The sequence below is a fragment of the Meleagris gallopavo genome, chromosome 5 (assembly GCF_000146605.3).
Source record: "Meleagris gallopavo isolate NT-WF06-2002-E0010 breed Aviagen turkey brand Nicholas breeding stock chromosome 5, Turkey_5.1, whole genome shotgun sequence".
Classification (NCBI taxonomy): Eukaryota; Metazoa; Chordata; class Aves; order Galliformes; family Phasianidae; genus Meleagris; species Meleagris gallopavo.
The window spans coordinates 12,900,315-12,928,137 of record NC_015015.2 but is presented as its reverse complement, the minus strand read 5'-3'; the positions used below and the strand labels follow the sequence as shown (position 1 = coordinate 12,928,137).

The 27,823-nt window shown below is 37.3% G+C and overlaps 1 protein-coding gene across 1 annotated transcript in view; it reads left to right on the top strand.

The window, feature by feature from the left end:
* The window catches only part of LOC100547835 (pleckstrin homology domain-containing family A member 7), a gene marked incomplete at its 5' end in the record, with an annotated part of 34,294 nt that extends 12,356 nt beyond the window's left edge, over positions 1 to 21,938 (top strand). Inside the window, 12 exons of the mRNA XM_031553372.1 lie at positions 1,601 to 1,702; positions 5,273 to 5,381; positions 6,474 to 6,715; positions 7,422 to 7,610; positions 7,862 to 7,979; positions 8,820 to 8,899; positions 9,300 to 9,500; positions 12,602 to 12,760; positions 15,121 to 15,254; positions 16,024 to 16,166; positions 18,709 to 18,817; positions 20,391 to 21,938. Of these exons, the coding sequence (XP_031409232.1) occupies positions 1,601 to 1,702; positions 5,273 to 5,381; positions 6,474 to 6,715; positions 7,422 to 7,610; positions 7,862 to 7,979; positions 8,820 to 8,899; positions 9,300 to 9,500; positions 12,602 to 12,760; positions 15,121 to 15,254; positions 16,024 to 16,166; positions 18,709 to 18,806 (1,575 nt within the window). The remainder of the gene's footprint in view (positions 1 to 1,600; positions 1,703 to 5,272; positions 5,382 to 6,473; positions 6,716 to 7,421; positions 7,611 to 7,861; positions 7,980 to 8,819; positions 8,900 to 9,299; positions 9,501 to 12,601; positions 12,761 to 15,120; positions 15,255 to 16,023; positions 16,167 to 18,708; positions 18,818 to 20,390) is intronic.
* Positions 21,939 to 27,823: the final 5,885 nt, after the last annotated feature.

The window sequence follows — 27,823 nt, the reverse complement described above, 5'->3', positions numbered from 1 at the left end:
CTTAGAAGCTTAGAATTTCATTTAATAGTTTTGTCTGTTATATATAGGGCTTAAATTGCAAATCTTTCAGCTAATCCTTTTCGCAGTGCAAGTATAAATATGAATCTATGATATTTTTCCAGGGGAAAAGGCATGGGTCTGTTTGTATTTCAGTCAAAATTTACCATTACTATTACAACTTAATATTCAAATGCAATTTAATGTTGCATTTTTGTTAAATAAAAATATTTGTAAGAATTGGCAATGAAAGAATAATATAAACCTGGGTATTGTGTGCTCACTGTATTAATCTTATCTCTCAATAAAAACAGGGTCTGCTCTTCACAAAATTGCTTGAACACCTTTTCTGTAGTAAGATCTGAATATTAAGATGTCAGTAGTAATTAAATGTATATATACAATGTTTTCTGCCTGCAGAAAATACAAGTGGTCTGTGAAAGCTCTTCACGTTTAATCTGCCAAGTAGCAAGTCATTGTGAGAATAGCTGCACTGGCCCAGTCCAAGGTTTCTTCTCATGCAGTATTAGGGCTTCAGCAGTGGGCATAAGGATGTGTTTTGGGAAGAGTAAGGTCAGGAGATGGGCAGTATTTTCTGTGATAATCAATCCAGCTTCTATTTTCTGATTCACAAAAAAAAAAAAAAATCAAAAATCCTGAGACCATTATTTTGTCTGTTTAGTAATCCTCAGTATATCTAATTTCCAAGTCCACTTCTCTGTTCAATTCTGTGAACCTTTTGCATCTAAAACATAATTTGAGAAAGTACTGCATAGATCTGTTCCCCATTGGGTGGACAGCCACTCTGTTGTTTGTTTTGAGCCTGACTCACACTTGTTTCATGTGATAGACCCTTGTTCGAGTATGAGGGTGGGGAACTACCAGTCACTATCCAATCTGTCAGTGCATCTCATGGTTTTGTAGGCCTCCAGTATTTCTTCAGCTCAACTCCTCAGTTATCTCTTTTCCAAACTTCAGAGGAAAAGAAACCTACTCCATCACTCTTTACACTGACTTGAATTTTCACAGTTCTGGGTGAGAAAGCATCCTGTGGTGTCATGGGTGCTGGAAATAATCTAACATAAAAGTGATTGGATAGCTTTATTTTCCAGGTGTCTGCTTGTTTATTTGCTTACAATGACATTGAAACATTGTAATCAGAACTTTAAAACTTTAAACTTCGTGTCTTAAAATATCATTTCTGGTTCAGGTGCCTGTTTGAATTTTATTTGTGAACTTGTTTGAAGTAGAGTGAGAAGGTAGAAAGGAAGTAGAATTTGCTTCCTTCATAGCATAGTAGAGTCAGTTAAACAGGTAAACAGCAGTTTTATGCTTAAGAAATGGTTTTGTGTCTGTAAGCTAGCAAGAATTTCTTAACTAGGGATTCTTGATGTAGTCTTGCAATCAATAAAGCATTTTGAAGTGTATCTTCAAGTTTCTATATGTGTGTATATATATGTGTAAAATACAGGCTACAGAACACTTTTGCTTCTCTTAATAAAGGCAAAAATCCATCTTAACAACACTCAATTGCTCAATTAGAGAATTGATAGCGATATCCTGTTTCATTGTAATTGTGCTAGAGTATTATCTTTGTTATTAGGAAATGGAAAATGCCTGGAAAGAATATCTGAAACTAGAAAAGGACGTGAGCCAGCTGAAAAAAGCCTTACAGGAACAAATGAATAGTTCATTGGTATCTCAGGTGAGTCTGCTTCCAGACATTGGTTTACTTGTGAGAAAATTATCTCTGAACTTGAAAGCTATCATAAGAGAGATGTTCTGTAACTTTTGCATTGTATTCAGCTGTCACATCTTAGTTTGCAGAGTTCCGAAATCTTAACAGCATTGCTGTGCAGTAACTAGCTATCTTCTGGATGTCTAATAGTTTCTTATAAGATTTCTATGCAAATTTGTCATTATTTTATTATGTTTTCATTACATGCTGACATCTTGACATTGATAACGTATTTAATTTATAAGACTATGCAGGACTTCTTAGTCATACATTTATTTGATCTGACATTGTTGGATTCTTTACCCATTTTTAAGAACATCAGTTTTGGCTTGTTATTGTCATTACTTGCTCTTTGTCATGTCTTCTCTTTATGGAAGATTTATCTCTGCAGATCATTTTGTGAAGTGGAATAAGTGTTTAACAGCATCTCAGTTTTAAATCAATTATTCAGTTTTGAATCTTACAAAGAAGCTTTGTTTGAAGCTGAGCTATTCTGTTTGCTAAACTGGATGTGGCATATAAGATTAATTCTGCATACCTGCTTATAACTGATGATTTTATTCTTAGGACCAGGAATACACTCCAGGTTATTTTTTCCATGTCTGTGCACAACAGCTGAATTTTAAAAGACAAAACATAAGAAACAAAACCAATGTGTTTAATTGGCTGAAACCTTAGCATACTTTTCCAAGTATTTTGGATCAAAAAACTCAACATTTTTAACTTACGTATTTGCAAAAAACATCAGATCAGAGGCAAGTTAGTATATCTGTTTTCACTATTAATGGATAAACTTTTATCAGAACAAGAGGTGTAAAACCTTCTTAGATGTTTCAATCTTCAGATTCCATTTTCAGCCACTTCTAAATTTGGTGTTTTTGGTGTGTGTGTGTGTGGTCAATTTCTAGAGCCAGAATCTCATTTATTTGAGCTCAGCTGTAGAATACATTCCTCCAAAACATCGCAGAGGTATTTTAGAATAAAAATCAGGTCTGTATGAAGTTCAGTTGATTAACAAAGGGGATGTTCCAGTCTAGACAGAATGTATTTGAATAAAATACTTTAATAAACAGTTTTCAGTTGTGTATTGAACTTTTGCCTAAAATACTGTTGCAAGTGATTTATTAGTACACGTAGATGGGCAGATGGTTTACACAGAACAAATGTTAATTTAGTTTAATTAGCATCTCATACCAAGTGTATGCGTAAACATACCTCTGCACAGTGTTTCATGTGTGCATACTGATACATATATGTGTGTATATATATATGTGTGTGTGTATGTATATATACACACACATACACAATCACACACATAAATATACATACACGTTTCTGAATATCTGTTTTGGAGATATGAAGGGGAACTGATTTTCCCAGAAAGTAGTGAATGTTCTCAAAATCATATTCCTTTAAAGACGTTTCATTAAAAGTATCCACAATCATTATAGTCTTTAGATTGCTACCTAGCTGTGTATAGGCTCAAGATTATTTATCTAGCATTTTGCAAAAGCATTAGGTAAATACACACTGTACTGAAAAAACTATACGTTTTTCATTAAATATTACTAAAATTCCATAAAATGGTGCATGTTGCTATAGAAAACTAATATTGCTTATATATAGCATTGACAGATTAAAAACTAAATGGTTCAAACTACTTGCTCAAAGTAAATCTTAATTTTAAGAGTATACCTTCGTTGTCTTTCGTTTAAGAGTCCCCCAATCAGGTATGCTGAAATTAATGTAAAAGTGTTTTTTTTTTTTAAGTGATAACCTGTCATTAAATGTTTCTGCTCTAGTTTTATAAATCATTCTAAATTATGTTTCTATGTGAAGGAATTTAGAGAAACCGACGCATCTCTCCAAACTAACTTTTCACGCTTGCCCATAAAGTACTTTTATACCCTTTGGTAAACAGCAATCCTGACTTTTGTAATTCAAAAATAAATTAATCTCTTTGTATTTTAGATCTACTCCTTTTTTTTTGGTTTAAAATGTTCTCTTTGCGTCGAGATTTAAGTAATGGGAAGAAATAATATTAAAAGACCTTTGTTTTGTATATATCGCTGATGATGCAGTTTCTCTGAGTGATTTCAGAAGCAGGATTTTTTTGTACATGTGGGGATTTTTAACCTGTCTTGAGATGTGATCACTGTAAATCCATCATTTGGTTCCTTGTAGTGTGATTAATCTCAGAAAAACGTAATGAAATGTGCAAATTTATAGTTTGTATCCTGACAGTCTTTCAAGATATCCCATCCACGGAGTGAGTTTACTGCAGGCAAATAACGCTCTCCATCATTTAAATGTTTGTGTTCTTGGCACCCTGTTTGCTGATCTATAACTCGACTGAACATATTTTCTGAGCTAAAACAGAAAGTAGAAAGCAATTGATGTGCTTTCTCTAGTTCTATGAGGTGTAAGAGCTGTTACTAAAGTTTTTCTCTTTCAGGTTTATGAGATTAATTAGCAGTCATTTTGCAGCTCCTAGCAAGTGATACATTCCTAGTGTTGCTAAGGAGTTTGTAAGCAATTCCTAACTAGTGTTGCACAACATTCTGCCTTTATAAAACCACGTGGAAAACAATATTATTTATTTTTTCTTAATGCCAGGTTTTTCTTGTTTGTTTGTTTTTGTTTTTTGAAGGAAGAGTTATTAGGCATTGATTCCTTAGGAAAAATAATAGATTACAGTAAATTTACAAGATGACTTACAACCTGTGGACGGAAAAAAAACAACACCAAAACAACCAACAAAAAACCCACATGCCTGGAATAGTGTTTCTACCCGTGGTTTATGATTGCAATAAACACGTGTCTGAAGTGATGGCTTCAGTAGCCACGGCCTCTAGCCACAAGATACACAAAGGCAGAGTCCAGACACTAGAGAAAGCTTCCCATTCTTGCCTACTGGGAAGAATTAGTAGCACAGGACACAAGTTGAGACTGAAGAACATATTATATCCAAATAAGCCTAGCCACCCAAGTATAGAAAGAAATTAAATTTGTCATCCCTTCTCAATTAGTACTGGTTTTGTATTTAATTCATTACAGGCTGTTAGGCAATTATATAGCATTATTCATGGAGACCACATATATTTTTTGGTTTTAATATTGGACATTTTCTCTAAAGCTGCAATGCAACCTTAGCATCCTGAAGTGTGCTAAAGGATTTAAGAAAAGTTCAATTTTAAACTGAGCTTAGAGAGCCTTTATGTAGAACCAGGATTTGTAGCCTGAATAATATTGTAGGGAACAATATAGAGATGTCTCATTCCATATGTCTTGTAGGAAATCTTCTAAGACTCAGAAAATGCTCTAAATTCTATGGTCCTGTGTGCAAGATTTGTTGGTCTGTGGGTAATGTTGTTTTTGCTTGTTTTAAGTATTAAAATAATTGTGTAACCTATTTTTATGCCCGTAAGTTCTCATGTAAGTTCTGAAACATTAGTTTGGTTTTGGTAACAAAAGAATATAAATCTCTTGTAAATTAAAAAGGGATATAATTTTTGTCTTTTTCTTTTTAACTATCAGGAGAAAACACAAATACAAAAAGACTTGTGGAGAATTGAAGATGTTACAGCTGGCTTGAGTGCAAATAAAGCAAATTACAAAACCATAGTGGACTCCATCAAGAATCCAGGTAAATGGAACATAATTAAAAAGTAAAAAAATATATATATATATAAATACAAATGCAGTTGAATCTTTGAATCTATCTGAATACTTGAGAAGTATTTTCCAGAGCAGAAAACACAATTAATTCTGATAACTACAGAACTACATTGATAACTACATTTCTACACTGGAAATCTCTGTAGCTTGAGCACGTTATTTTGGCATTTCTTTGGTTGAGCCAGCAAAAAAGCTTGTGTTTTTTCTGTTTGACATACTGAAGCATAATAAGCCATAAAAAAGGGAACAATAGCAGTGGGATTAGTTATGCAGGTCACAGAAATAGCTTCACACATACACCAGGCTCATACCAAAGTAGTATCTGTTCTGTATGTTGTCTGGGAGCTCTTCTCTGCACTCGTCTGCCTTTTTTTTTTTTTCCTCTTGGATGCTGCCTGACTGCCCTTGCCCCAGTTGTTTTCCCCCTTCCTCTTCAGGCAGGTGCTTGGTGGGCAGAGCAGCAACATCAGCTATGGAATAGAAGAAAGAAAAGAATGTGTGGTCTGCATTTCAATTGCTTTATTGTGTTTCGAATAAAAGAGAACACTGGGATACCAAGAGGCTGTTAATGCCTCTTGTAAATTTATCTTGTATTTTGAGTATCTTTGCTTACCATTTTTACACACGGAAATTAAATTCTTCTTGGTGAGATTTTATTTAAGGTATGGCTATTGGTGCTTAGTCATGTCTAGCTCTGTAGCCAAAGGGTTATGAGGTAGGGAGCCATAGCCAGCCATTGTAATGATTGCGTATGACATGTGGACTTTTCCTCCTCTCCCTTTTGCCAAGGGATTTGTTTGAATGGTATTAACGTATATTTTTATTTTTAGCCTGAAAAGCTTATTTGATCCTCATCAAGAAAATGTTTCCCACCCCTGCCATAATTTAGCAGTCATAGATTTTTATAGCAAAAAACCCTCAAACAATTTGTGTTGAAAAAAATTTGAAGAGTATTAGGGCTGTTTTTTAAAGTTTAATGATATTAATTTCTATTTGTATGAACATTGTTGACAGATATAAGAAACACAGCATCTAACAAATGTGCATATTTCTCCCCTAGAAAGAAAAATAGTGCCTTCATTTTCTCAGTCTACAGTGCCTTCTTCCTTACCAGCTTCTCTCACAACCGTGGAGAGCAAACCTTCAGTTCCACAAAGCCCTCCGTCCAGCCTGGTCAAACCTTCGCTAGAGGTGAGACTGTATCCACAGCCTTACTTCCAGGCCAGAACGCAGCAACAAGTACCACAGCTGAAAAAAATTGAGCCACCTCTTCAGTCACCAGTTAGGCTAATGCCAAAGGTTGTAAGTACTGTTGTTGTGAGCCTTGTTCTCTGCTGTTTCTATTCACTTCTGATAGAAAGCTTTCATGTTGCTAAGTGCATGCAATGTGGAGGCACAGCAAAGGGAGACACTTGAGGGTTTTAATCAAACTGAGCAGTAACAAATACACGAGAGTATTTAGAATCATAGAATCAACAAGGTTGGAAAAGACCTCCAAGATCACCCAATCCAACCGTCCACCTATCACCAATATTGCCCACTAAACCATGTCCCTTAGTACAACATCTAAACATTCCTTGAAACACCTCCAGGAATGGTGAATCCACCACCTCCCTGGACAGCTCGATCCAGTGCCTGACCACTCTTGGAGAAGCAGTATTTCCTATCATCCAACCTGAATCTCCCCTGGAGCAACTTGAGGCTGTTTCCTCTAGTCCTGTGTTTGTAACCTGGAGGCTTACTCACAGTAGCATATAGTGTTTTAGAACATACCATAGCAGAGCCTTCCTTGCTGTTTGGTAATGCCTTGTGGTTCATTGGTTATTTGCTTTCTTGGGTCTTGTTTGCTTTCAAGAACTCAAGCTTCTGGTGGACAGAGAAGAGCATGGTAAAGCAATCATAATAATTGTATCATAAATAAATCATAAATAATTTGTATAATGTTATGAACTTTCAGTTTATTCCAGACCAGACTGTTTGCCACATACCTGTGCTTTCTTCTGACTAGGAAGATGAAGCACCTCCCAGACCTCCTCTTCCTCAGTTATACAGTCCTGAAGATCAGCCACCAGCTGTTCCACCACTCCCAAGAGAAGCCACTGTCATCAGACACACATCAGTGCGTGGCCTGAAACGTCAGTCGGATGAAAGAAAAAGAGACAGAGAACTAGGACAGTATGTAAACGGAGATTATAGGGTGAGCACTCATAGACCATCTGCACTGTAAGGAATGTGTGAACCAATAACAGACAATAGTGTCTGTGAAATATGTATACTGCTAGATCTTGTAATGAGAGGGGAGAGAGAGAGAATGGAAGAAATCTGTATGTTATAGTAATGGCAGAGACAGATTCAGTAATCCAGAAACAAAACTGCTGGGATTTGTTTTAAGACTTCAGACTTGCTGTCTGTGATGTCAATTGAGCCCGTAAATATCTTTCCACACAGGTAGAACTGCGTTCATATGTGAGTGAACCAGAACTGGCAATGATAGGCGGTGACCTCAGCCAACCTTCCAGTGGTTTCATAACTGTTGATAGTGGATACCAGACATTGCCTACTCGTGGTAAGCCAGGAATTAACATAGTTGATTTTTAACAGAACTTCTTGTAGAGGAGCTTCTCTCTAGGATTTGCTGGAAATGATCTTTATCTTGAGGTTGTTATTTTTAGGTTAACTGTACAGTGCTGGGAAGTTCTAGAGGATCTGTGATTTTAATGGTGCTATTATGGATTACCAGCCTTTGGTGAAGGAGCTTCATATGTAATTCTTAAAAACAAAGAAACAAAAAGCATAGCAAAAAAATGAATTTAGCAGTTAGAGTATCTCCTGTATTCAGAATTGCTTTTCCTTATTATTTCTGTGTTGTATTTATAAACTCAAGTGAATTTTTTTAAAATACGTGTATTAAAATACATGTGGAAGTCAATGAAATGGAAGCAGTAAAGAATAAAAATGTAATGTCTCCAAACACTAAATGTGACTTGTCACTAGGATCTCATTGTGCTAAAGTCTTTTTACCACTTAACAGATGAAGTTAGAGAGGATATTTGGGGAAAAGTAGTTTGTTTTTTATCCCTATAACTCTAAGCATTGTTAAGGTTTGTTTTTCTTCATAGATGTGATTATTTGTAAAACATATATGTTGTTATACAGCTGAGTTCACCCCATACTTCATTTACTATATGTTTAAAATATCATAGATTTTCGTGTTTTGATCATTAGTGATTTGAAACATAGCATTTGTGGCTGAAATGAAATTTCCTGCCTCTCATGACCTTCTGAACTGAAAAAAAATGTGAAATGTGAACTAAAATAATGAGAATATCATAAGGGAAAAAAAAAGCATCTGACACATCTTCCTTTTGTCCTTTGGTTTTAAAGCATTTTCTTTTTCCTTATAAAGGCTTGTCTGGATCAACTTCCAGATTGCACCAGTCATCTACCATTTCATCATATGCAACTCTTCGAAGAGATAGGTCCAAGGTAAGTTTTAAAAGAACATCTGAAGACTACTGTCTTGATCTTCCAATTTTTTCTTAAATCCAGAGTATATGTTGCATAGCAAGAGATGGGATTCTAATGCCATGGGAGAGGACCCCTCTCCAATGATCTAATACTATTTATTTTCTAATTCTCTTAAATGAATCAGGAAGTAGAAAGGCAACTTGCTACATTTCTAATAGATCTATAAAAACAAAGCTTGGAACCAAAATCACCTGTACTAATAGATATTATAATGTTGAAATATTCAAACTCATACCAAGCAACAGAGCAAAATTATCCTAATTTAGAAATAGGGTGAGCAAAAGGTGCTGCTTATTTGTATACTCCTTATAAACTATTAATTCCAACACATTTTTTGTGTGCCTTATAACTTCTTCAGGAGAGACCAAAGAGTGCCTTGGAACGTTTATACTCTGGAGACCACCAAAGAGGCAAGATGAGTGCAGAGGAACAACTAGAAAGAATGAAACGACATCAGAAGGCATTAGTTCGTGAACGCAAGAGAACCCTTAGCCAAGGAGAAAGGCAGTCTGTTTCATCTCGGTCTTTCATCCGGCCCATTTCTGCAGACATAGGCTCAGTATGTTAGATATGCCTTAAAAGGACTAAACTAGAAATATCTTTGGATTTTTTTTTTTCCTAGCAAGCACTTTCACTTGAGTGTGTGTGATGCTTCTAGTATAATTAAATTAGTGTTATGCAGTATAAAATGAGTTCAGAGAGTGCAAGTAAGAGATGGTGGTTTGTTTTTTTTTTTTTACTAGTTGTTACAGTATATGTAGCTGATTTGGCAGGTAAGTTGGTCAGAGGTCAGTGTGCTGAGTGGAGGTGAGACTCTGTTAGAGTGAATTCAGAGATGTGATTGTTTTTTACTAGAATTGTATTTAGAAAGTGTAAAAAACTTTTAGGACTTTCAAACTGCTTCATAATGGAATGGGCCTGTTAGAATGTTCTTACTCACCATGGTTTTTCTTTTAAATTCACAAATTAGGCTGCAAGATAGTTGTGATAATATCAGGCCAAGCAGGTTGTGTGGTTGATTTTTCTTTTTGTTTTTGTTGTTAAGGAGAAATGGATAATAAGTTTTGAAATCTAATCACACTTATTAGAAACTTAAGATCAAATTTGTTTCAGTTGCAGCAAGTCCTCCTTTAAAGCTCAACATGTAGAATATTCTAATAAGGCTCAAATTTAAGCTGCTGAAGAAAAGAATTTTTGTTGTGTTCTGAGATTAAATGCTGTACAGAATCAAAGTTTGTAATGATACGTTTTGGATACTAACCAAAGCAATTCTAATTGGTGAAGCTACCCAGTTGCTCACTTGGTGCTAAACCAAGATTGTACTGTAATTGCACTTATGCTGTAGCCTTTTAATTTATTTTTCATTTGGTCCACTAGAGCTTTAGAACGATCACCTTGTTTTACCTAATTCATTGCACAAGATCTCTTGCTTTTAGATTCGTCACTCATCATACCTAATGCCTCTTTTTGTTTGCTTGTTTTGTTTTTAATTTGCAGAATTTTGTAGTTATTTTAAAATTTCTAACTGGACTACTCAATTTTTACCAGGCTTAATTGCATTTAGTACGTGTGTGTCAATTGCTGGCATTTAAACCACCCCTTACAATATTCAACCTTTCATTCCCACCGCTCAGTAACACTACTTTACAGCCAGTTCTTTATATTTACTTTCCCAGTAAATATGAGTGCACAACTCGGAGACATCCATCTATTTTGCCTTCTGTTTTGCAATCACAAATTTATTAAAGGTAGTACGTAATACTTGGGAAATATGGAACTACAGTAGAATTATTTTCATATTTAATTAGAGGAACTAAATCTGAGCTTCTGATGTTTCCGAAGTCTAACGTAACAACATACACGAGTTGAATTGAAACATTTTTGTGACACTCCTTATTAACATTTGTGACAAGTACTTTATCTATAGATTGGGTGCCATCTTGGTCTTTTTCTTGCTGTAAAGAATTAAAATTGAGTCTTTCAGCCCTAGCAGTGTTTTGCAGAGATCATCTCTTGTACCTACAGGGCTTCAAAACGCAAAAAGCATGTTCAATAGCACAATTACTTACAGCATTGCAATTATTTAGCAGCCAAAATGGCAAACAGTTAAATGTATAATTGAAATGCTGCTCAGTATGTAACATTTGCTTAAAACATGCATTGTATGTGTAACTCGAATTTTTAATCAGTCAGCTCGCAAGTGTAGAATGGCATTTGAAGTATGGATCACAGTACATGGGCTCATTTGTTATATAAAATGCCTTTTTAATGTAAAAGTGCAACATCAAAGCCAATAAAAATCCTGCTTTGTAATAACAGTTTGATGTTTTTCTTACCTACGTAATGTAATTTGAAGATGATTCTGTGTATTTAAAGTATACTATGTCAATCAGGCCTGGTTTGAATATGAGTAGAATAAGAAGTTTGGAGTGTGAGAATGTTAAAACATTTTTTCTCCTTTGAATTCCGAAAAAGAAATCTTAATTTTTGAGATGAAAATGCCTTTTTAGGTATATTAACTTCCTAAATATACATGGAGGACATGTATCTTTTGAGTGAATATCAAGAGCTTGTGCATGAATAGGTTTCAAGTAGATTTAATAATGCAAGTAGCATGATGGAGGCTGAGGGCTTCATATAGAGTTCAAACTGCAACCAAAACAAGTCAGAGACGTGTAATAGAAATGTTAGACACTTTTATTGAACGTGATGACATGTTCTCCTACTGATAGCCTTAAAAACTTCAGGAGATCATCTTATTGTTTTTGTCCCTTTTCTTCCCCACTGCTTTCAATATGTTTCATGTCTGTATGGTAAAGTCGCTGCTATCTGCTGGATGGGATGATGCTGCAACAGAGCTTCATTTTTTGACATTTATGAACAAATGAGTTCTTAGGGCTATTAAGCTTGAGTTTATATGGAGATGTATATTGTGTGTAGTTGTGAAGGGGCTGCTAAGCAATAATATGGGAACTCTTAAAATTATGCTGTTTAATTTAATTATGTTCCGATTGTATTATTGCTAAATATTTATCTTGTAAGGAGAATGTGTAAGATTTTAAATTTTGCAGGTAGCTAGGTTAATAGAATGTGAAGTAGCTCAGAAGTTATTATAAAATTACTGCTTGAATTTGAGACAAGTTAATGCTAGTACTAAAAATATCATCCTCAATCACCAAGTCTATTTCTAGGAAGACACGTAGAGTTAACAAGCAGTGATTCTCAGCCTGCAGTATTACTGTCCTTTCTGTGTACTGATTTGCAGTGGCACACCGTTGCCTGGTTAAAGTGCCTAGGACAAAGCTAGCACTCTGCAGGCTTGCTTGTACTGGCATCTGTACTTCTGTGGATGTTTGTGCTGGTGCCACCTTCATCAGCATTTGTGAAATTGTGATTAATATACGTGATAGAGTTTAATACAGCTGCACACTTATAAAATTAAACAGTACTCTGAAATCCATGCAGCGTTGCTAGAAATAAAATCTCCCAGCCAGGAGTTGCAAGAAATACAGCAGCATTTTCTTTTTTCTATCAGTTAAAGAGTTTGCTCTTTGGATTCTCTCAGCAAAATAGCCTTTGCAGACACAGTTATGTACATTGCTGAAAGTTGAATTTGTCAGTATGGTTGAATGCTATTAATTGTTTTGTATCTATTACCAGTGGAAGCGAGAGCAAGAATTTGATTTGCAGCTACTTGAGAGGGCAATTCGTGGGGAAGACAAGGATGAAAATGAATGGTTAAAAGTTCAGCCAGTAGCAGTAGCGGTGACAGAGACAGACCTGGAGCCTCAAGACTACGATTTAGACATCAGCAGAGAGGTAACACTCATAATTTTGCTTCCTACTATATTCCCCCTGATATTAACCTTAAGTTTTATGTAGTTAATTTTCATCTTTTATTTCAAAAGTGAGCTGGAAGTTCAAACTGAAAGGAGTCTTCTAGGTATCGAAATGAAAGCATACTTCTGGCCTGGCTCTTAGGGTGTCTGTAAGGTTTGTGTTCATATGGTGCTCTAGTGGAGAGAAAAAATGGAAGGGTTGGCTCTACCTTGTGTAATGCATAGGCTTTATAGGGAAAAGTGGTAGTTAGGCAATGTTATATGAGAATTAGGAAAAAATAAGATACCAACATAAATACTCTTTATAATAAGAAACTGCTAACAGGTAAAAGTTCCACAGAGCTACCTTACTCTTCATTTTGATCTGGGAGAAAAGGTTCTGTTGGCTTTTCGTGTGACGCCTTGTTCCCGGGGCAAGATTTATTTCCAGCTCTGGTATCTAAGATTGTTTGAAATGCGATTGAGCCATCTAGTGGAAAGGAAAGAGTACAGCAAGTGGAAGGCAGAGCTATGTGCTGCGTGAAATGCCACAGTGGAGGGAAAGTCAATGAAATTGTTAACAGTAGGAAGACTTTTAGAGCAGGAAGCACTTCGACTAAACAGGCCATCCCTGTTTAATCTCTTTATTGATAATCTGGATGAGGGGATGGAGCGCACCTTTGGTAAGTTTGCAGACACCGAACTGGGGGAAGTGCTGATCTACCTTAGGGTAGGAAGGCCCTGCAGAGGGATTTGGACAGACTGATTGCTGAGCTGAAGACAAATTGTATGAGCTTCCCAAGACTCAGTGCTGGGTCCTGCACTTTGGTCACAACAACCCCACCTATGCATCACTACAGGCTTGGGACAGAGTGGCTGGAAAACTGTATGGAGAAGAATCTGGGTGTGTTAGATGACAGTTGGCTGAATGTGAGCCAGCACATGTTTTCTTTGAGACCTCCAGGGCTTCTTGAATCACTTGCTAGTCCAAACTAGCACTTTCAGACTGGGACAAGAAACATTTGTACATGTAGACATTTCTGTCATATCTCAATGTGACTGAAGCAGGTCTGAAGGTCTGGGTTTAAAGCTTCTTTCTCCAGTTCCTCAGGTTGTCTTTTTCCATTTCATTTTTCAATCCTCTTCACCTGGCCAGTTCTGTACCTCATAAGGCTATACTTTTTATGGCTGATAAATCCTCTGTTTGTGTGATAACTGTTGTTTTGGAAGTGGCAGGATGAGCTGTTCTCAGTTAGCTGTACTATAAATATACACATTGCTCTGTGGGGGAGCTGGATTTGAAGGTAAGGAAATGTAACAAAAAATCCTTATTTTTCAGAAAGCATTGGCCTAGGGTTTTTTGAAAGGGACTGTAAAAACTTGAGGTTATGATTTAAGTTTTAAGTTATGAATGACAATTTCTTATTGAGTGCTTTGGCACTTTGTGCATTGCCTGTGTATTACTGATCTTCATCACTGAGGGCAAGGTTGGATCCAACTGTGGGAGAAAAGTTCCCTTTCTCTCACTTTTATTTATTCATGTTTGCTATTTATGCTTTTAAAAAGCAGTGTATGCTTTGGCTTTCAGTGTCCATTTGTAAACTGTATGTTCATTACGTGGTTTAGATATCTTCTGTGAAGCAAAATCTCTCTGCAAGGAAACTGATGCTAACACAAAAATCATTGCTAGCTTTTGTGCAATCAGTTTTAATAATTAAAATACTCAACCTACATAATTGTGTGCTGAATGTCTTGTTAATTGCACCGTGTTGGTCTATTTGTGGGTCAGTTCTCTGGATGACTTTTGAACATCAAAGGTTTCAGATTCTGCAGTCCAGGAATTTCCAAAGGTGTTTATAAATTTGTGGGTTTTTTTTTTTTTTTTCTGCTGCTCCCAGAGGAAGATTATGTCTCAGAAGAGTGGTACCTAAATTAAAACTTTAGGTGATATCTCCTCTCACTTACAGGAAATCTTGGAGTGACATAAATAGCTCCTAGTGTTCCTTTAAAATTTCTGTTTGCCTTACCACTCTTGTATATGGTTTCTTCTTCCTATTGCAACAGCTACAATCAGTCCTACTTTGGGCTCTAAAGCTGAGCTGAAGAAAGGCTCCCTATTGATTCAAATTTCTTCTGTAATCCTCTTTAATAGTTGTTTGATCTATCTTCTAAAAGAAGGGAAAAGACACTGTTAAAAGGGCATAAGCTCATTTCCAGAGGGAATGTTTAGAATCAGGTACATGTATTGACAGTGTGAACCTGTGCTTTATTGTTTTTACTGTATTCTTGCGTTAAGGAGATTAAATCTCAGAGTGTTTAAGTCTGGGCTGATAAAACTTGATGCTTGTTTTTGTTCCACAGTTGTCAAAACCTGAGAAGGTTGCAATTCCAGAACGTTATGTTGAATTGGAGCCAGAAGAACCTCTTTCTACAGAAGAACTGGCAGCGAGGCAGCGTAAAGCAGAGAAGATAAAGAATATTCTTACTAAATCAAGGTCGGTTATTTTTTGATCTGACACAGAGGTTGGTGTTAAACACTGGAATCTAACTTCATACAACAGTCTATTTCCTGTACAGTTTAATTATGCAAGGAGGGAAAATGCATACAGAATGTATGTATTGTACTTAGCATACTTGAAGTTCCTTTTTAAAGCCAAGTGTCAGAGATTCTAGTTATGCAAAATCTGTCATGTCCATTTTCTTGTTTGGAGCACCCTAAAATAGTCGTGAGTTATTTACTACACAACCTGTAGGTGAGAGTGGGGAGAGGCAAAGGTGCAGATACAGCCAAAAGCAGGATAGAATTTGGCTACTTAAGGCTAATGTGGAGGCAGCTGAAACATGCATTTTCGTGATTGTGGTTACCTCGAGTACCTGTAGTCTCCTAGAAAGAATGTAAATGACTCTGAACGTGAGGACCATCACTTCCTCAGGCAGTAACAAGAAAGGTTATGAATAGGTACAAAGAAATAACATTTTTATAGTGCTTTCCTGTGATTAACTTAGCTACAAAGGACTTCCAGGCGTACTTAAGGCTAAGCAGAAATTGTGACCGAGTGTGTTAATGGCTACAATTACTTGTCTTTGTTTGCCATAGTCAGTTAAATACAATATCTAACACTACTTCAAAGAACTTCAGTGAAATATGGAGCTTGACATATGAGATCCAAACACTGCTGTATGAATTGAAGCTTTTTCTTTTCTGCACAGTGGGCTCTTCTTTATGTTTGGAAATGTTAATGTTGTTTTGCACTTTCCTGCTAGTATGCACAATCTACAGCCTACTGTTGCCCAGGACAAGCACAACTCAGTTGATTTAGATTCACAGCTCCAAGAGCAGGAACGCATCATTACCATATCATACGCTTTGGCTTCTGAAGCCTCTCAGAGGAGCAAGGAGGTAGCAGGTAATACTTAGTTATTTACCAACTAACAACTATTTCCTATCTGCTTATAAAGTTGTGTGTGGTTGTTGCTGAACTCCTGGCCTAAGAGAAGTTTTTAGCAATTCATATTCAAAATATTCATATTCAGAATAGCAGTAGATAACATGAAGTTAAGGTTTACGCTGAGCATTTGACATTCAATAGGAGAATATACTATGATCAGAAAGTTTGGAACTTGAAAACTCACTCTACTAATAGCACTAAAAAAAGTAATAGTTTCAATGAATTCCCTATAATTACATGAAATGAGCTATTTCTGTACTCATTTTTAAAAAGTAAATTGGTCCCTTATTTTTAAATATATATCTACCCTTCTTAAAATATATATATTTTTAAAGGAGAGATGCACTGGTTTCTGTGATTGAAAGTATAGTAGAATCACTTGCAGCTTGAGATTTACGACAGCAGGCTAGAAGTCTTAAAATTGGTATTGGTACATTTCTGTTTGGTGATCAAGATTAGGGACCAGAGCAAGACAAGCATGCATGAATTCTGCTTGATGTCTGGAGATTACTAGACCCATTGCAATATGTTAGTAAAGATGATAATTTCACTCTCGATTGCTTTCTAGTTGAAATAAATAAAAAGTGTCAACAGATTTGTATGGCACGGTAATGGATGCTGCAGTTATTCTAACCAGTACCTGAGCAGCCATTTATAACTGGCACTGCTCACTGTTCCAATGGAGAATAGAAATAATAGGATCTTAACTATGATGGAGAAAAGTGTGCGCATTTCTCATCTGAAGCTGTCAGTTTAAATGTATGACGCTTGCCACAAAAGCCCTCAAGACTTTCACAGTAAAGACAGATTATTCTAATATCCAGATACGTAACGTGCATCTGTAATAACAGACTGTGGATTGGATGTGGCTGTATACTCACAGATTCAGTGGCAACTAAACCTAAGGGGAATGCAGTTTTCAGGGGAAGGGATACTTTTTCAAGTTATGAATCTTGACACTAAGGAGAGTTTCAGTGGGTGATTTAACTGACTTGAAGGAATAAAAGTGGTTCACTGGGAGGGTAGACAACATAAATAAACAGAATTGTAAGGCATTTCAGGAATAGATTTTCAGACCCTCAATCTTTTCCACAGGCATTCTGGTCCAAGTTCTAATAACAAGGTCCTTGGTACTGTAACACTGACTTGCATGTTTTAGTTATTGAGTGGGACTTGGGTGTTTCAGGAGGTATGAACCAACACAGCATTTTGCCATATGAGTTCTAGCTTCTTCTAGGAAAAGCTAACACTCTTGCTTGAAATTATTCCAAATTTTGGAAATTCTTAAAAAAAGCAATAAATCAGCCAGCGTAGTTTAATTTTGACTGATGGTGTGCAATCCATAAAAAGAGTTGAGGATTTTGGACTATGGGGCATTTTATGATAATCTAAAGTGATTTAAAATGAAAATAACGTGATGCTTTGCACAGCTGATTGCACATTCTAATTTATTCCAATTTTACACGTTCCTTCACATTTTCATTTTTGTACTTTGAATTTAAAATATATATTTTTTGAAGTTGCTTTTTGCCGATGAAGCAAACCATAGCTGAAAATCCAAACCTACATGTCCAGATTTTGTATCAAGATTTGCTTTGAAAGAGATGCAGGCTTAACTTCTTACATTTTTCTTCTGTGGATCAGATAACCAGTGTTAGGATGCTGTGATAATGCACTTTACTTTCAGTATAGATTGTGCATTTGTCTAATGCCTGTAACGTAGCATTGTTGAGTTCCTCTGAGCTAGTAGGAAATCCACCTTCTAAATAGAAATCCTGCCAAGAATCTGAAAGATTAAAATAAAACGTACACATCTTATGAATTTAGTTCTTGAATTGTGTTTTTTGGAAACCTTTAGCCTTCTAAAATGAAAAAGCAGAATTTAAGACTGTTTCAGTCTTTATAGTTTTAGAATTATTGTCTTTAAATTACTCTGCTTTATAGACAAGAATATTATTATTCTATTTTATTTTTTATCCTGAAGTTTCAAGCTGAGATCTGAGAATTGATTTATCGTGCACTGCATTACATAAAAAGTTACATATATCTGTGAAATATTTTTGTTTGTGATTTTTCTAAATAGCATCTTAATTCCTGCTTTTTACCTGTAACCAATGGAAGGCTGAGAACCTGTACAACCTCAGAGAAATCTCAAAACCAAATTATTAAACGGCGGTGCCCTTCCAGATCTAATTTTAAAAGCAGGATTTGATTAGGGTGCATGAGTGTTGTGTGTACCTTAGTATGTTCCAGTCATAAGATAATTGTCCAAATTCTCATCAGAAGAAGAATGTTTATTTGCATAATTTAATGCAACTAATATAAATTCAATTCTAAAGCAATTAGAAATGTTGTTTGTGTTCCATGTAACTACAATAGTGTAACACCTCACTGCGTTACTAATCAGGTTTCTTATTCATGTGTTAGAAAATTGAGGTGGCTCTGTTTTAATGTGAATGTTTGATTGTGCAGCCTAATTCCTGTATGTGATCCCTTCTAGCTCAGCAGTTGACCTATCCACCCAAAGCACCCTCACCTTCTGTACCACAGCCACCTCACTCTCCCCTAAGCAATGGATTTCACTACACATTTGTTTAAACACCTTAAAAGTAAGAACTAACTGCTCTTGACATGTCTGATTTACCGTTGTATCTTCGCTGTGGCTTGCTGAATTTTTAACACCTAAATCAGATCCAAATCAACGCATGCATCCATTTTTCAGAAACCTTTTGTTCTTGTATAATAAATATTGCTTCTAATGAGCTAACACAGCTAATAGTCTTCAAATAACTGCTCTAGCTTTCCAGATGAGGAACTTCCATACCCTTACTGTGGTGAAGGAAAGAGGCGTCTATACTCTTGGTAGCGTGGGGCCAGATTTTCAGCCACAATTTCTACTCCCATGGCCAGTGTTGCATACAGCTGTGGCTTCAGCTGAGCTCTGAAGGCAGTTTTACCTGCACGTGACCTGTACGTTTGCTGCACAAGAGAATTAAAAGTGCAACCAAAGTTGTGTATGCAAGGCGGGGGTAGTTTAGGGGCTGATATCTAAAAGTACATGGGCTAAAACTCAAGTCTTGTTTGAGGTAAGCTGAAAATTTGGCCCTATATAACTAATTCTGCAATACTGTGACTGCTTTGTGCCTTTGTGGGTTTTTTTTTTTTGGCTGGATTGTGTTAACAAAAGTGTTAATTTTGTTCTCGAAGTTATTTCGGCATTTCAAGTATTAAGATAATTTTGTTGTTCTTATAAAGAAATATCATCTCTTCCTGGTAGTATTTGCAGTGATTTTTCTATTTGAAATAGAAGAACCTGTCAATATTATGATAGCTAACTGCTAGATGTGCTGTAGTTATAGCACTTGTGAATCTCTAGTTTCCTTCAGAAGTGTTTTCATCTTCCTAATTTCCTTTGGACTAATTTTGTTGACTAATTCTGGACAAGAACTTAAAACAGAGATGAAGCAGTAAAGCAGGTGGAATGAATGAGTGCCTTAAATAATGTTAATCTTTAGATACCTTTGTTTTCAGTTTCACTGATCTGAATCAAGTTCCTCTGCAACAAATACAAATTAAATAAAAGTCAGCATGTTCCAGAAAGGCTCAATGAGGCACTGACCTGTCTTCAGAAAGGCCTGCAGTAAATGAGAGAAGTAGAGCGAGAGAGAACGTGCAGAGACATTCAGAGCAGTTCTACAGAACTTGGTGGAAATAGCTATTTGTGTTTCTGGTTCTGCTTATCTTTCTGAGAACCAGATTCTAGCTGTCTTTGCTATGGCTGCATAAGAGTTGACCCTGCTAGGATATTGTCAGGTTTGAGCATGGACCAGCTGAGCTTCCAACCAGAGGTCCCTTTCAACCTCAACCATTCTGTGATTCCAGGCAGACTTCACATTTATCATGTGTCTGTATAAATATACATGCATAGTGTGATGTGTGTTTGAAAAATGACCAAGAAAATAATTACAATAACCAGCAATGTGCAGGGGACCCAACGTTTTGAGCGTGAGCTCACTGACATCACGTGACAATTGTTTGCTTAACGTGTCAGTACTAATTTTCTTCTTTCTGTCTATCTTCAGGAGGCTTTAACGCAAACATACATTTCCTGAAAGTGCTTGCTGCTTGGCATCAGTGCACTCGCTTTCATATTTAACCATGTTTTATTTTACTTCACACCAGCCAAAGCAGTAAGTGAGCAATGATGTAAGACTCGAAGCAAATCCCACCCCAGTGGCGCCGTGTAGAAGAAAGAGGAGATTGATTACGAGCACTCTGTGAAGGCATGCACTGGCTGATCACAGGTTCTTTCTTTTGGAAATATGTTCAGAGAATAATGGGGGATTTTCTATGAAAATGGAGAGAATTGCTTAACATCTTATTTTGACTTCAGTTTAGTTCAGACTTTTTATATGAATGAATGGCACTTTTAATAAATTCTGTAAAATACTGACAATGTATTTTTAGAACAGAATGTATTTTGGAATTTGTTTAAATCAAGGGCTGAATTCATTTGAAGAGGAACTACTTGCATAGTTGTTACGAGACGCTGTTACTTCCCCCTCAGGCTCAGAAGCACAATGTAAAGTTTTATGGAAAAAAAAAAATGCAAGTTGAACAATCCTAGAAACAAATTCGTAGGGTATGGATAGAGCTAACCCCACTTGAGAGGTTTACTGTAGGGGTGTTTTGGGCTGAGTATCTTAATAGAGTTAATCACCCACCCTTTTGCCCATGGAATAATACATCGCAAGGAACTTGTAGTTTGATTTCCTAAATCTCAGTATAGCTGAAATTTTCCATGAAAGCCATTACAAAAACCAATTTTTAACTCCTGTTTCCTTTTTTGATTGCGTATGATTAGCTTGCTGGTATTGATACACGGCATGCTAGATTGCTCCTGACAGTAGTAACAACCAGCTAACAAAGTTTTTTTTTTTTTTGTGAAAGTTGAGATATGGAAGAAGGAAACTTTTAAATTAAAGTGTGTCACGTAAGCAATAAGAAAAATAGGATGCGTCATTTTACTAGTAAATATATATTTTTTCTTCAGAATATCTTTTCAATAAAAAGTACAATATGATGTATTGACTAGTATTTATGCTGGAAACAGTAAAACTGATGTAATTTGGCACCTGCTGATTTTACATGTAAGTTCACCTCATGCTTAACTTTGCCAAACTTTGAAATTCAGCGTTCTACTTATATGGCGAAGGGTGAGGTGGTTACGAAAGGAGAAAAGAATATTAAATGAATGGCTACAAGTGCTTTAACTGGAAAAAAAAAAAATATATAAAAATGCTGAGTGCAAGATATGCAGAAATTGCCCAATATTAGGTAGTTGAGTTCAGCTCTAGATAAAGAACGGCTGAGAAATAAATTGCAGTATTTTGTGATACTACTAACTTGTTTATATGCTGTATTCAAGTAATAGATACAAAGCCCTGGAAACTGATTGAACTTCAAGTTTCAGACTTTGAGTCAAATCATATTATCTTAATACTGTAGTCGGAAATATTCTTTAAAATATATGTTTAGCTAATGTTATTCTATTTTACCTCAATACTGCCAGTATCAACTTCAAAACCTTTTTGCCAAAATAATGATTTATTTTTGCCTTTATAAAAAAGTTCTGAGAGCATAAATGAATATTTTGCAAGAAAACATTAATTTAAATGTAACAGTTCGGAAAATGGTATATGTACAGATTAAAATATTAACATAACTGCCTCCTCTTGCCTCTGTCTTGCCTGCGCGTACCAGCATCTGTACAGTTTGACATCCAGCGTTGTTTGTGCTGTTACCACATCTAAGAGTAAATCCCATTGAAGCTCCTGAATTTTGCACTTTCTTCATTGGAATTTGAATCACGTTCCCCCTACACCAGAGATTCATAATTTCTAGAAATATTTCTTGCCATTTGATTAAATCTCTTTTATTCTTGATTAGAATGGTTATTCAGGGTGCTGTCCTAAATACATCTACTGCAACACTGACCTTTCTGTCTCATAGATGTGTGTTTGTCTGACACATTCTTAGTCCCTGAGTGCCTGGTGATTAAGGTACCCAAGTAACTCTATCTAAACGGTGGCTCCCTCTCCTCACTGGCAGATGGGCTGCTGGGGGTACAGCTGACCCCACAGAGTGCTGGAGCTGCTGACCTACAGCAGCTTGTGCTCTCGGTTCCCTCAGTGGATGTGAGTTTGAGGGAGAATGGTGGAAGTGTTTAATGCTTCTGGAACTTGATACGTAGAACAAAATGCAGAGGAGCAGTTGGTATTTCTGTGGCTTAGTGTCGACTCCAGGACCTCGAGAGCGAGCATTTAGGAATGTGAGTCCTTGGCCTCCCAGCTGAGCTGCTTATGACGTGCTCCGTCTGTTCCTCAGATTCACAGACTGAAATACAAAGGAGCCTTTGACCAATGTGTTTTGTGCTTCAGTGAAACTGCATTCCTTCTCCAGAGGCTTTGTTGTGAGGGGTAGAAGAGAATGGAGCCATAATTGGGTGAGGAGCGCAGCCCGTGGCCTCCTGCACCACTGCAGGCGTTGAGTGCTAATTCCTGTGCTGCTCTGGCAGTGGAAGGGAAGGACTGAGGGCAGCTCTGCTTTGCAGGTTGCAGGAGATGTTCATTTTCTTTCCTTCAGTCATGCACCCAGAATCTGCTCATTCAAGCTGGTGTTAAAGAGGAGGCTTTTGCACTAACCAGTTATACCACGAGTGCTTGCAGTAAAATGAACTGTTCCAAAGATTTTGGTCTATGTCCATAATTAATCTTACATATGGGGGGAAAAAAAATTGGTTGTCTTCTAAAACTTTTCATTAAGTATGTGAAATGCTATACTTCATTGACCACCCTTTTGTGGGAGTGCATGTAGTCTTCAAATAATTACAGGTCATTTTCATTTGCGTGTAGTATTTGCTTTGGGACAGTCTCCTTTTTCAGTTGTTTCTGCCCATCAAGATGTTGTTTTTTAGATTTATCTACTTCTCTGATATCAGGGCTAGAAAGAAAGAAAAGGTATCTATGTGCAGACTGCTGCATTTCAGTCAGAAGGCAATACTTTTTTCCAGTCTATTAAGAAGCTTCAGTGAAATTGTAAATAAGGAAGCAGAAACAGTGGCAGTTGTTTTCAAGGTGCTGTCTTCTGGTCAGTGTTTTCTAATGTTATACCAGGCAAAAATTATGCAGACTGCATACCTTTTACCTCTGTTTTTTTGCACTAGTGTTTTATCATAAAACTGCAGCTTGATGGTTGTAGCTTCCACCTTCCTGAACTCTTGTAACACCGCCACCCCATTTCTCACTATTTCATGTGCTGATGGGCTGCCAGGAATCCTGTTGCGCTGTTGCCTCTCTATGTATGAGGACATACAGCTGTCTGTCTGGGGAGTGGCATTCATACTGCTTTGGAACAGTTAGGGAGGGGAAAAAAACACTTTGCCAGCGAGTTTTTTTGGGGAAACAATTGTATGGAGAGATGCTATTCTGGAAAGCTGCAGCTATCTGGAACTGAAAGCTGCTGAACGATACTATTAAACTCGTTTGCAGCTATTTCCAGAAATTGCCAGAGGGCAAATGAGGTGGGCTCAAGTACCCCATCAGCTTTGGGAGGACGGGTTGCCCAGCTCTCATTGGTGTGTTTATGGGGTTATTTTTTCACCTTCCTCATTTCCCATCTGACTTCCAGATCTCTAAATAAATGTGTATATATTTTATGTTGGCGGCTTTTGCTCTGCATAAAACCACACATTTCCCAAGTGTTTTAGCAATTAACTCCTGGATGTTATATGAAGGAAGGACCGGATTTACTTAGTGTCGAAACTTAGAAGATAGGGAAGGCATGATCTGATGTTACTCCTCTGATTTATGTCTGTCTTTGGGTATTTTAAAGTGCTTGCTTGTGGTGTGTGCGCGTATATTGCGTAGTTATAAAAAGAACAAAGGCAAGCACAGGAAAGACATGAAAAGTTGCTATATTTTCCACACCTAGTGAACATTCCCATTGGTTATTGGGCTGTATTCAAAAGGCTACGACTGTTTTATTGCTCTACCAGCAAAAGCAACCTTTCTTCATAGTGGAGCAGTACAAAGAAAGAGCACAAAAAGTACACACATCATAGTGCCTGAAATTCTGTTTGAACAACTGTATTGATTGGGTCTGACCCCTTTACATTTTTTTCCATTATTTGAAAAGGTGCATCTAACCGTAGCTGAATTGAACCAACTGAGATGAACTTTCCATGAAAACTTCTTGAGATATTTCTTTAGTTCAAAGCTTTGGAATTTTAAAGAGCATTTTTAATACAAGTCTGTCGAGGTATTCTGTGCAACACCCAACTTTGAATGTTAAACTACAGGTAAACCTCAGAGGAAAGTGAAATCATAAAGCTCACCGTGAAATTACTGTGAGATGACAGAATAACTGAGTGCTAATTATAAAAGAAAACTGATCCAGAAAGTATTGCATATGTGCATGTTTGTGTACTGTTCACCTGTTATTTACTTCTAAGTGTCCTTGTTGGGCTTACAGAGAGTGTTAAATACCTCAGACAAAACATTAAATTAATTAACGGTGGTTGGCTTGGGTTTGTTTTGTTTTTTTTTTTTTGCAGCAAGCAGTAATTTATTGATGAAATAGTGTTATAAGATGTGAGTTCAAAGGATAATGATGCCTTCTTTTGCCCACTAGAAGAAGCCTTTTACCAGGAGCTAAGTGTAAGAAAGCACTGAAGGAAGAAAGAAACTAAAAGGAAATGAGGGTGAGTAGTGAGTTTGTAGGACATGATGGCAGCTGTATCTGCAAACAAGTCTGTGAAAGAGGCTGAAGGGGAAAGTGGAGAACAGCCTTGTGCTGTGAGGCGGCATGTGTGTAAAAGGGTTGAAGGAGCTGGGATACAGTGGCTTTGAAGCAAATCACTGTAATAAATCCCTTTAACTCAGCCTAAATTGTAGAGGTAAGGACACCTGGCAAGTGAGAGAATGCAATTCCCATTTCCTAGTACAACAGATACTGTGTGAAAGGGATTAATGAAAGGACAGTACCGATGGTGGCGTTGGATGAAGGAGGGAACCACTGATGACAAAGTAGTGATTTGGTTAGAGGAAAATTCTATTGCTCGCTCCTTTGCTTTGTTCTTTTGAGACTAATCTTAGCTGTTGTCAGCAAAACCCTCTTTTTTTCCTGTGGAACAGTTTGTCCCAGAGCCAGAGGTGGAAGAGGCTGGTCCTCCCTGGCAATAAATCCAAGAGTGAAAAGAAACCAGTTCGGATTGTCTATTTTGTTTTTTTTCTTGCAGTCTTCAGTGTGGCTGCGTATACTTGTGATGAGCACATGTACTTATCATGAGTTAAGAGGATTTCCCTGCAGGTCAAAGTAGACAGGTGTGCAAAAGTTAAAAGCGAGAAGATTATATATGAGCCTCTGTGTTGCTTGACTGATGGATGATACAAAAAATTATTTTGTTATATGGTAGTTTCTTTTTTTTCAATTATTATTATTTCTGAACTAGGTCTTCCTGAGCTATGAGACAGTGGAAATGGTACTGGATTTGGATAGATAATAGCATAAATAAACTGTTGGTGGGATCTCATTCTGCACCTCAAAACCAGGTCTAATTAGATTAAATCACAAAGTATTTTGGTTCTTTAACACTGTGCAAAACCTGAGGAAACTTTTATCCATCATGGTGCTGTATGTATCGGATAATTTGCTCAAGAAAAGTGGACGTGAGGTGACACTCCTAAAAAGAAACCCAACTTCCACTTTGTCCCTTCAGTGGCACGTCCCTTCTCTTAATCCCCTGACAGCTAGACGAGACTGATACAGATAACTGTGCCAGGCTTTGATTATGAGATATTGCACTGCCACTTATTCTCTTTGTCTCCTGCAGTTTACAGAGGCAGCTTCAGTGCATAATTTAATCCCTGTTCTGGGGACTGCAGTAAATCCACAGAGATTTCTGCCAACCGTCCTCTCTGACATCAGAACAACATGTGCACATCGTCTTTGATGTGAATTCCCCAACCAGAGCCTTAGAAGGACCTATAGCTTTGAAGCTGGCCTATAAATTGTGCTTTCAGGAATCAAGTTGTCAGCCTCCTCTTCAGGAAAAAAAGGAAGAGTAAACTGTAAAGCAGTTGCACAAAGCTACAGGGCACCTTTATAGACCAGGCTTCCTTGGCCTTGAAGAATTCCTGTATGATGGTGAGAAAGAAATGGATTTCTTTTTTACTTGACTTAGAAACACCCACTTTTGTGATTGCAGGACCTTGGGGGGCAGGGGCTCAGATGAACTCATCTTGAGGGGTTCTCTCTTCCAGAGGGCAGAGGAGAGGAGAGCAGGTACACTGGTGCTTTCCACCTGATCGAGTGCTGTTTTCCAAAGCCAGTAATGCACCTGCATTAACCTGTGGGTACATTTTCAGTGTGGTTTAGAACCAGATGAGAATCTTTACTGGTGGTTCTGTGACAGACAAGACTTGCATCAATCGTTTCCAAAGGCATGTATGAGTGTGGGCACTCATCCCTTTCTACTGAGAGGTCTTTGGCCACAAATTCCTCAACTCAAATCTTGTTTGGAAAGACAAACTCTTTGATTTGGGATCTGCTTGTGTTCTGCAGTCCTCTCAGCAGTTCCTTCCATAGCAGCCTGTAAAGGCAGAGAATTAACTACAGAATCAACCAATACAGTCCTGATTTTTTTTTTCTTCTCTCAGTTCTAATGGAAGCTGAAACTATTCTGCTGCTGAACACACCACTAATACTGATGTTTTTATACCAAATATTGTTAAAACTGACTCCCGAGTTAGAAAGTTAGTTCCAGAATCTATGCTGAACTGAATCAGTCTTTCTTAACGTTTAAGAAGTTCCATAGACAGGCTGCTTCATAGATGAATCTGCAGGTACTGACATAGTATTAGAAATTGACATGACTGTGCACAGCTCCTGTTCTGAACAAGTTAGTCTTAGTTCACTATTAGAAATGCATTGCACCAGACCTCATCAGATGTCCACAAAATTATCTGCCATGTGCTTGGGGAATGGAAGTTATGCTGTGTTGACTCTTCCTGGTAAGAGCTGTTATCAGAAAAGTTTCATTCTTGTGAGATCTATGTATATTTGGAATTGATGTCCAAATCCTGCCTTGTAGAAGGCAGGAGGCTGCAGTGAATTCAGGGCAGAGCTGAGTGCTGGAGGCCCTGATGGCACTCACTGCAGCAGCCTCCTCTGTGGGCAGAGACCCATGCAGAGCCTGCCGGCTGTCTCCTTTTCCCAGCTCTTTCCAGGCAGGTTGCACTATGGAGAGAAGCTCTCAGGGCAGGTTTTGATATGCCCTTCCTTGGAGGCTAGTGGGAAAGCAGCAGTGTGGGTTCTGTCACCTTCTGAGTCCGTCTTTAGATGCATGTGGGCGGTAAGTCAAGAGATCTGAGTAGATGCTGAGCAGTTGCAGAAGTTGCAAGAGCAGCACTGGAGGCAACGCTGAGACAGAGATGACAGGTCAGTCTATTTGCAGCTCTTTACAGCCCGCACTGCAATTTTGTAATTGCACTCCACTCAAGGCAATAAAACAATAGCTGACAGCCAAATTTAAAATAAAAAATTAAAAAAAAAAA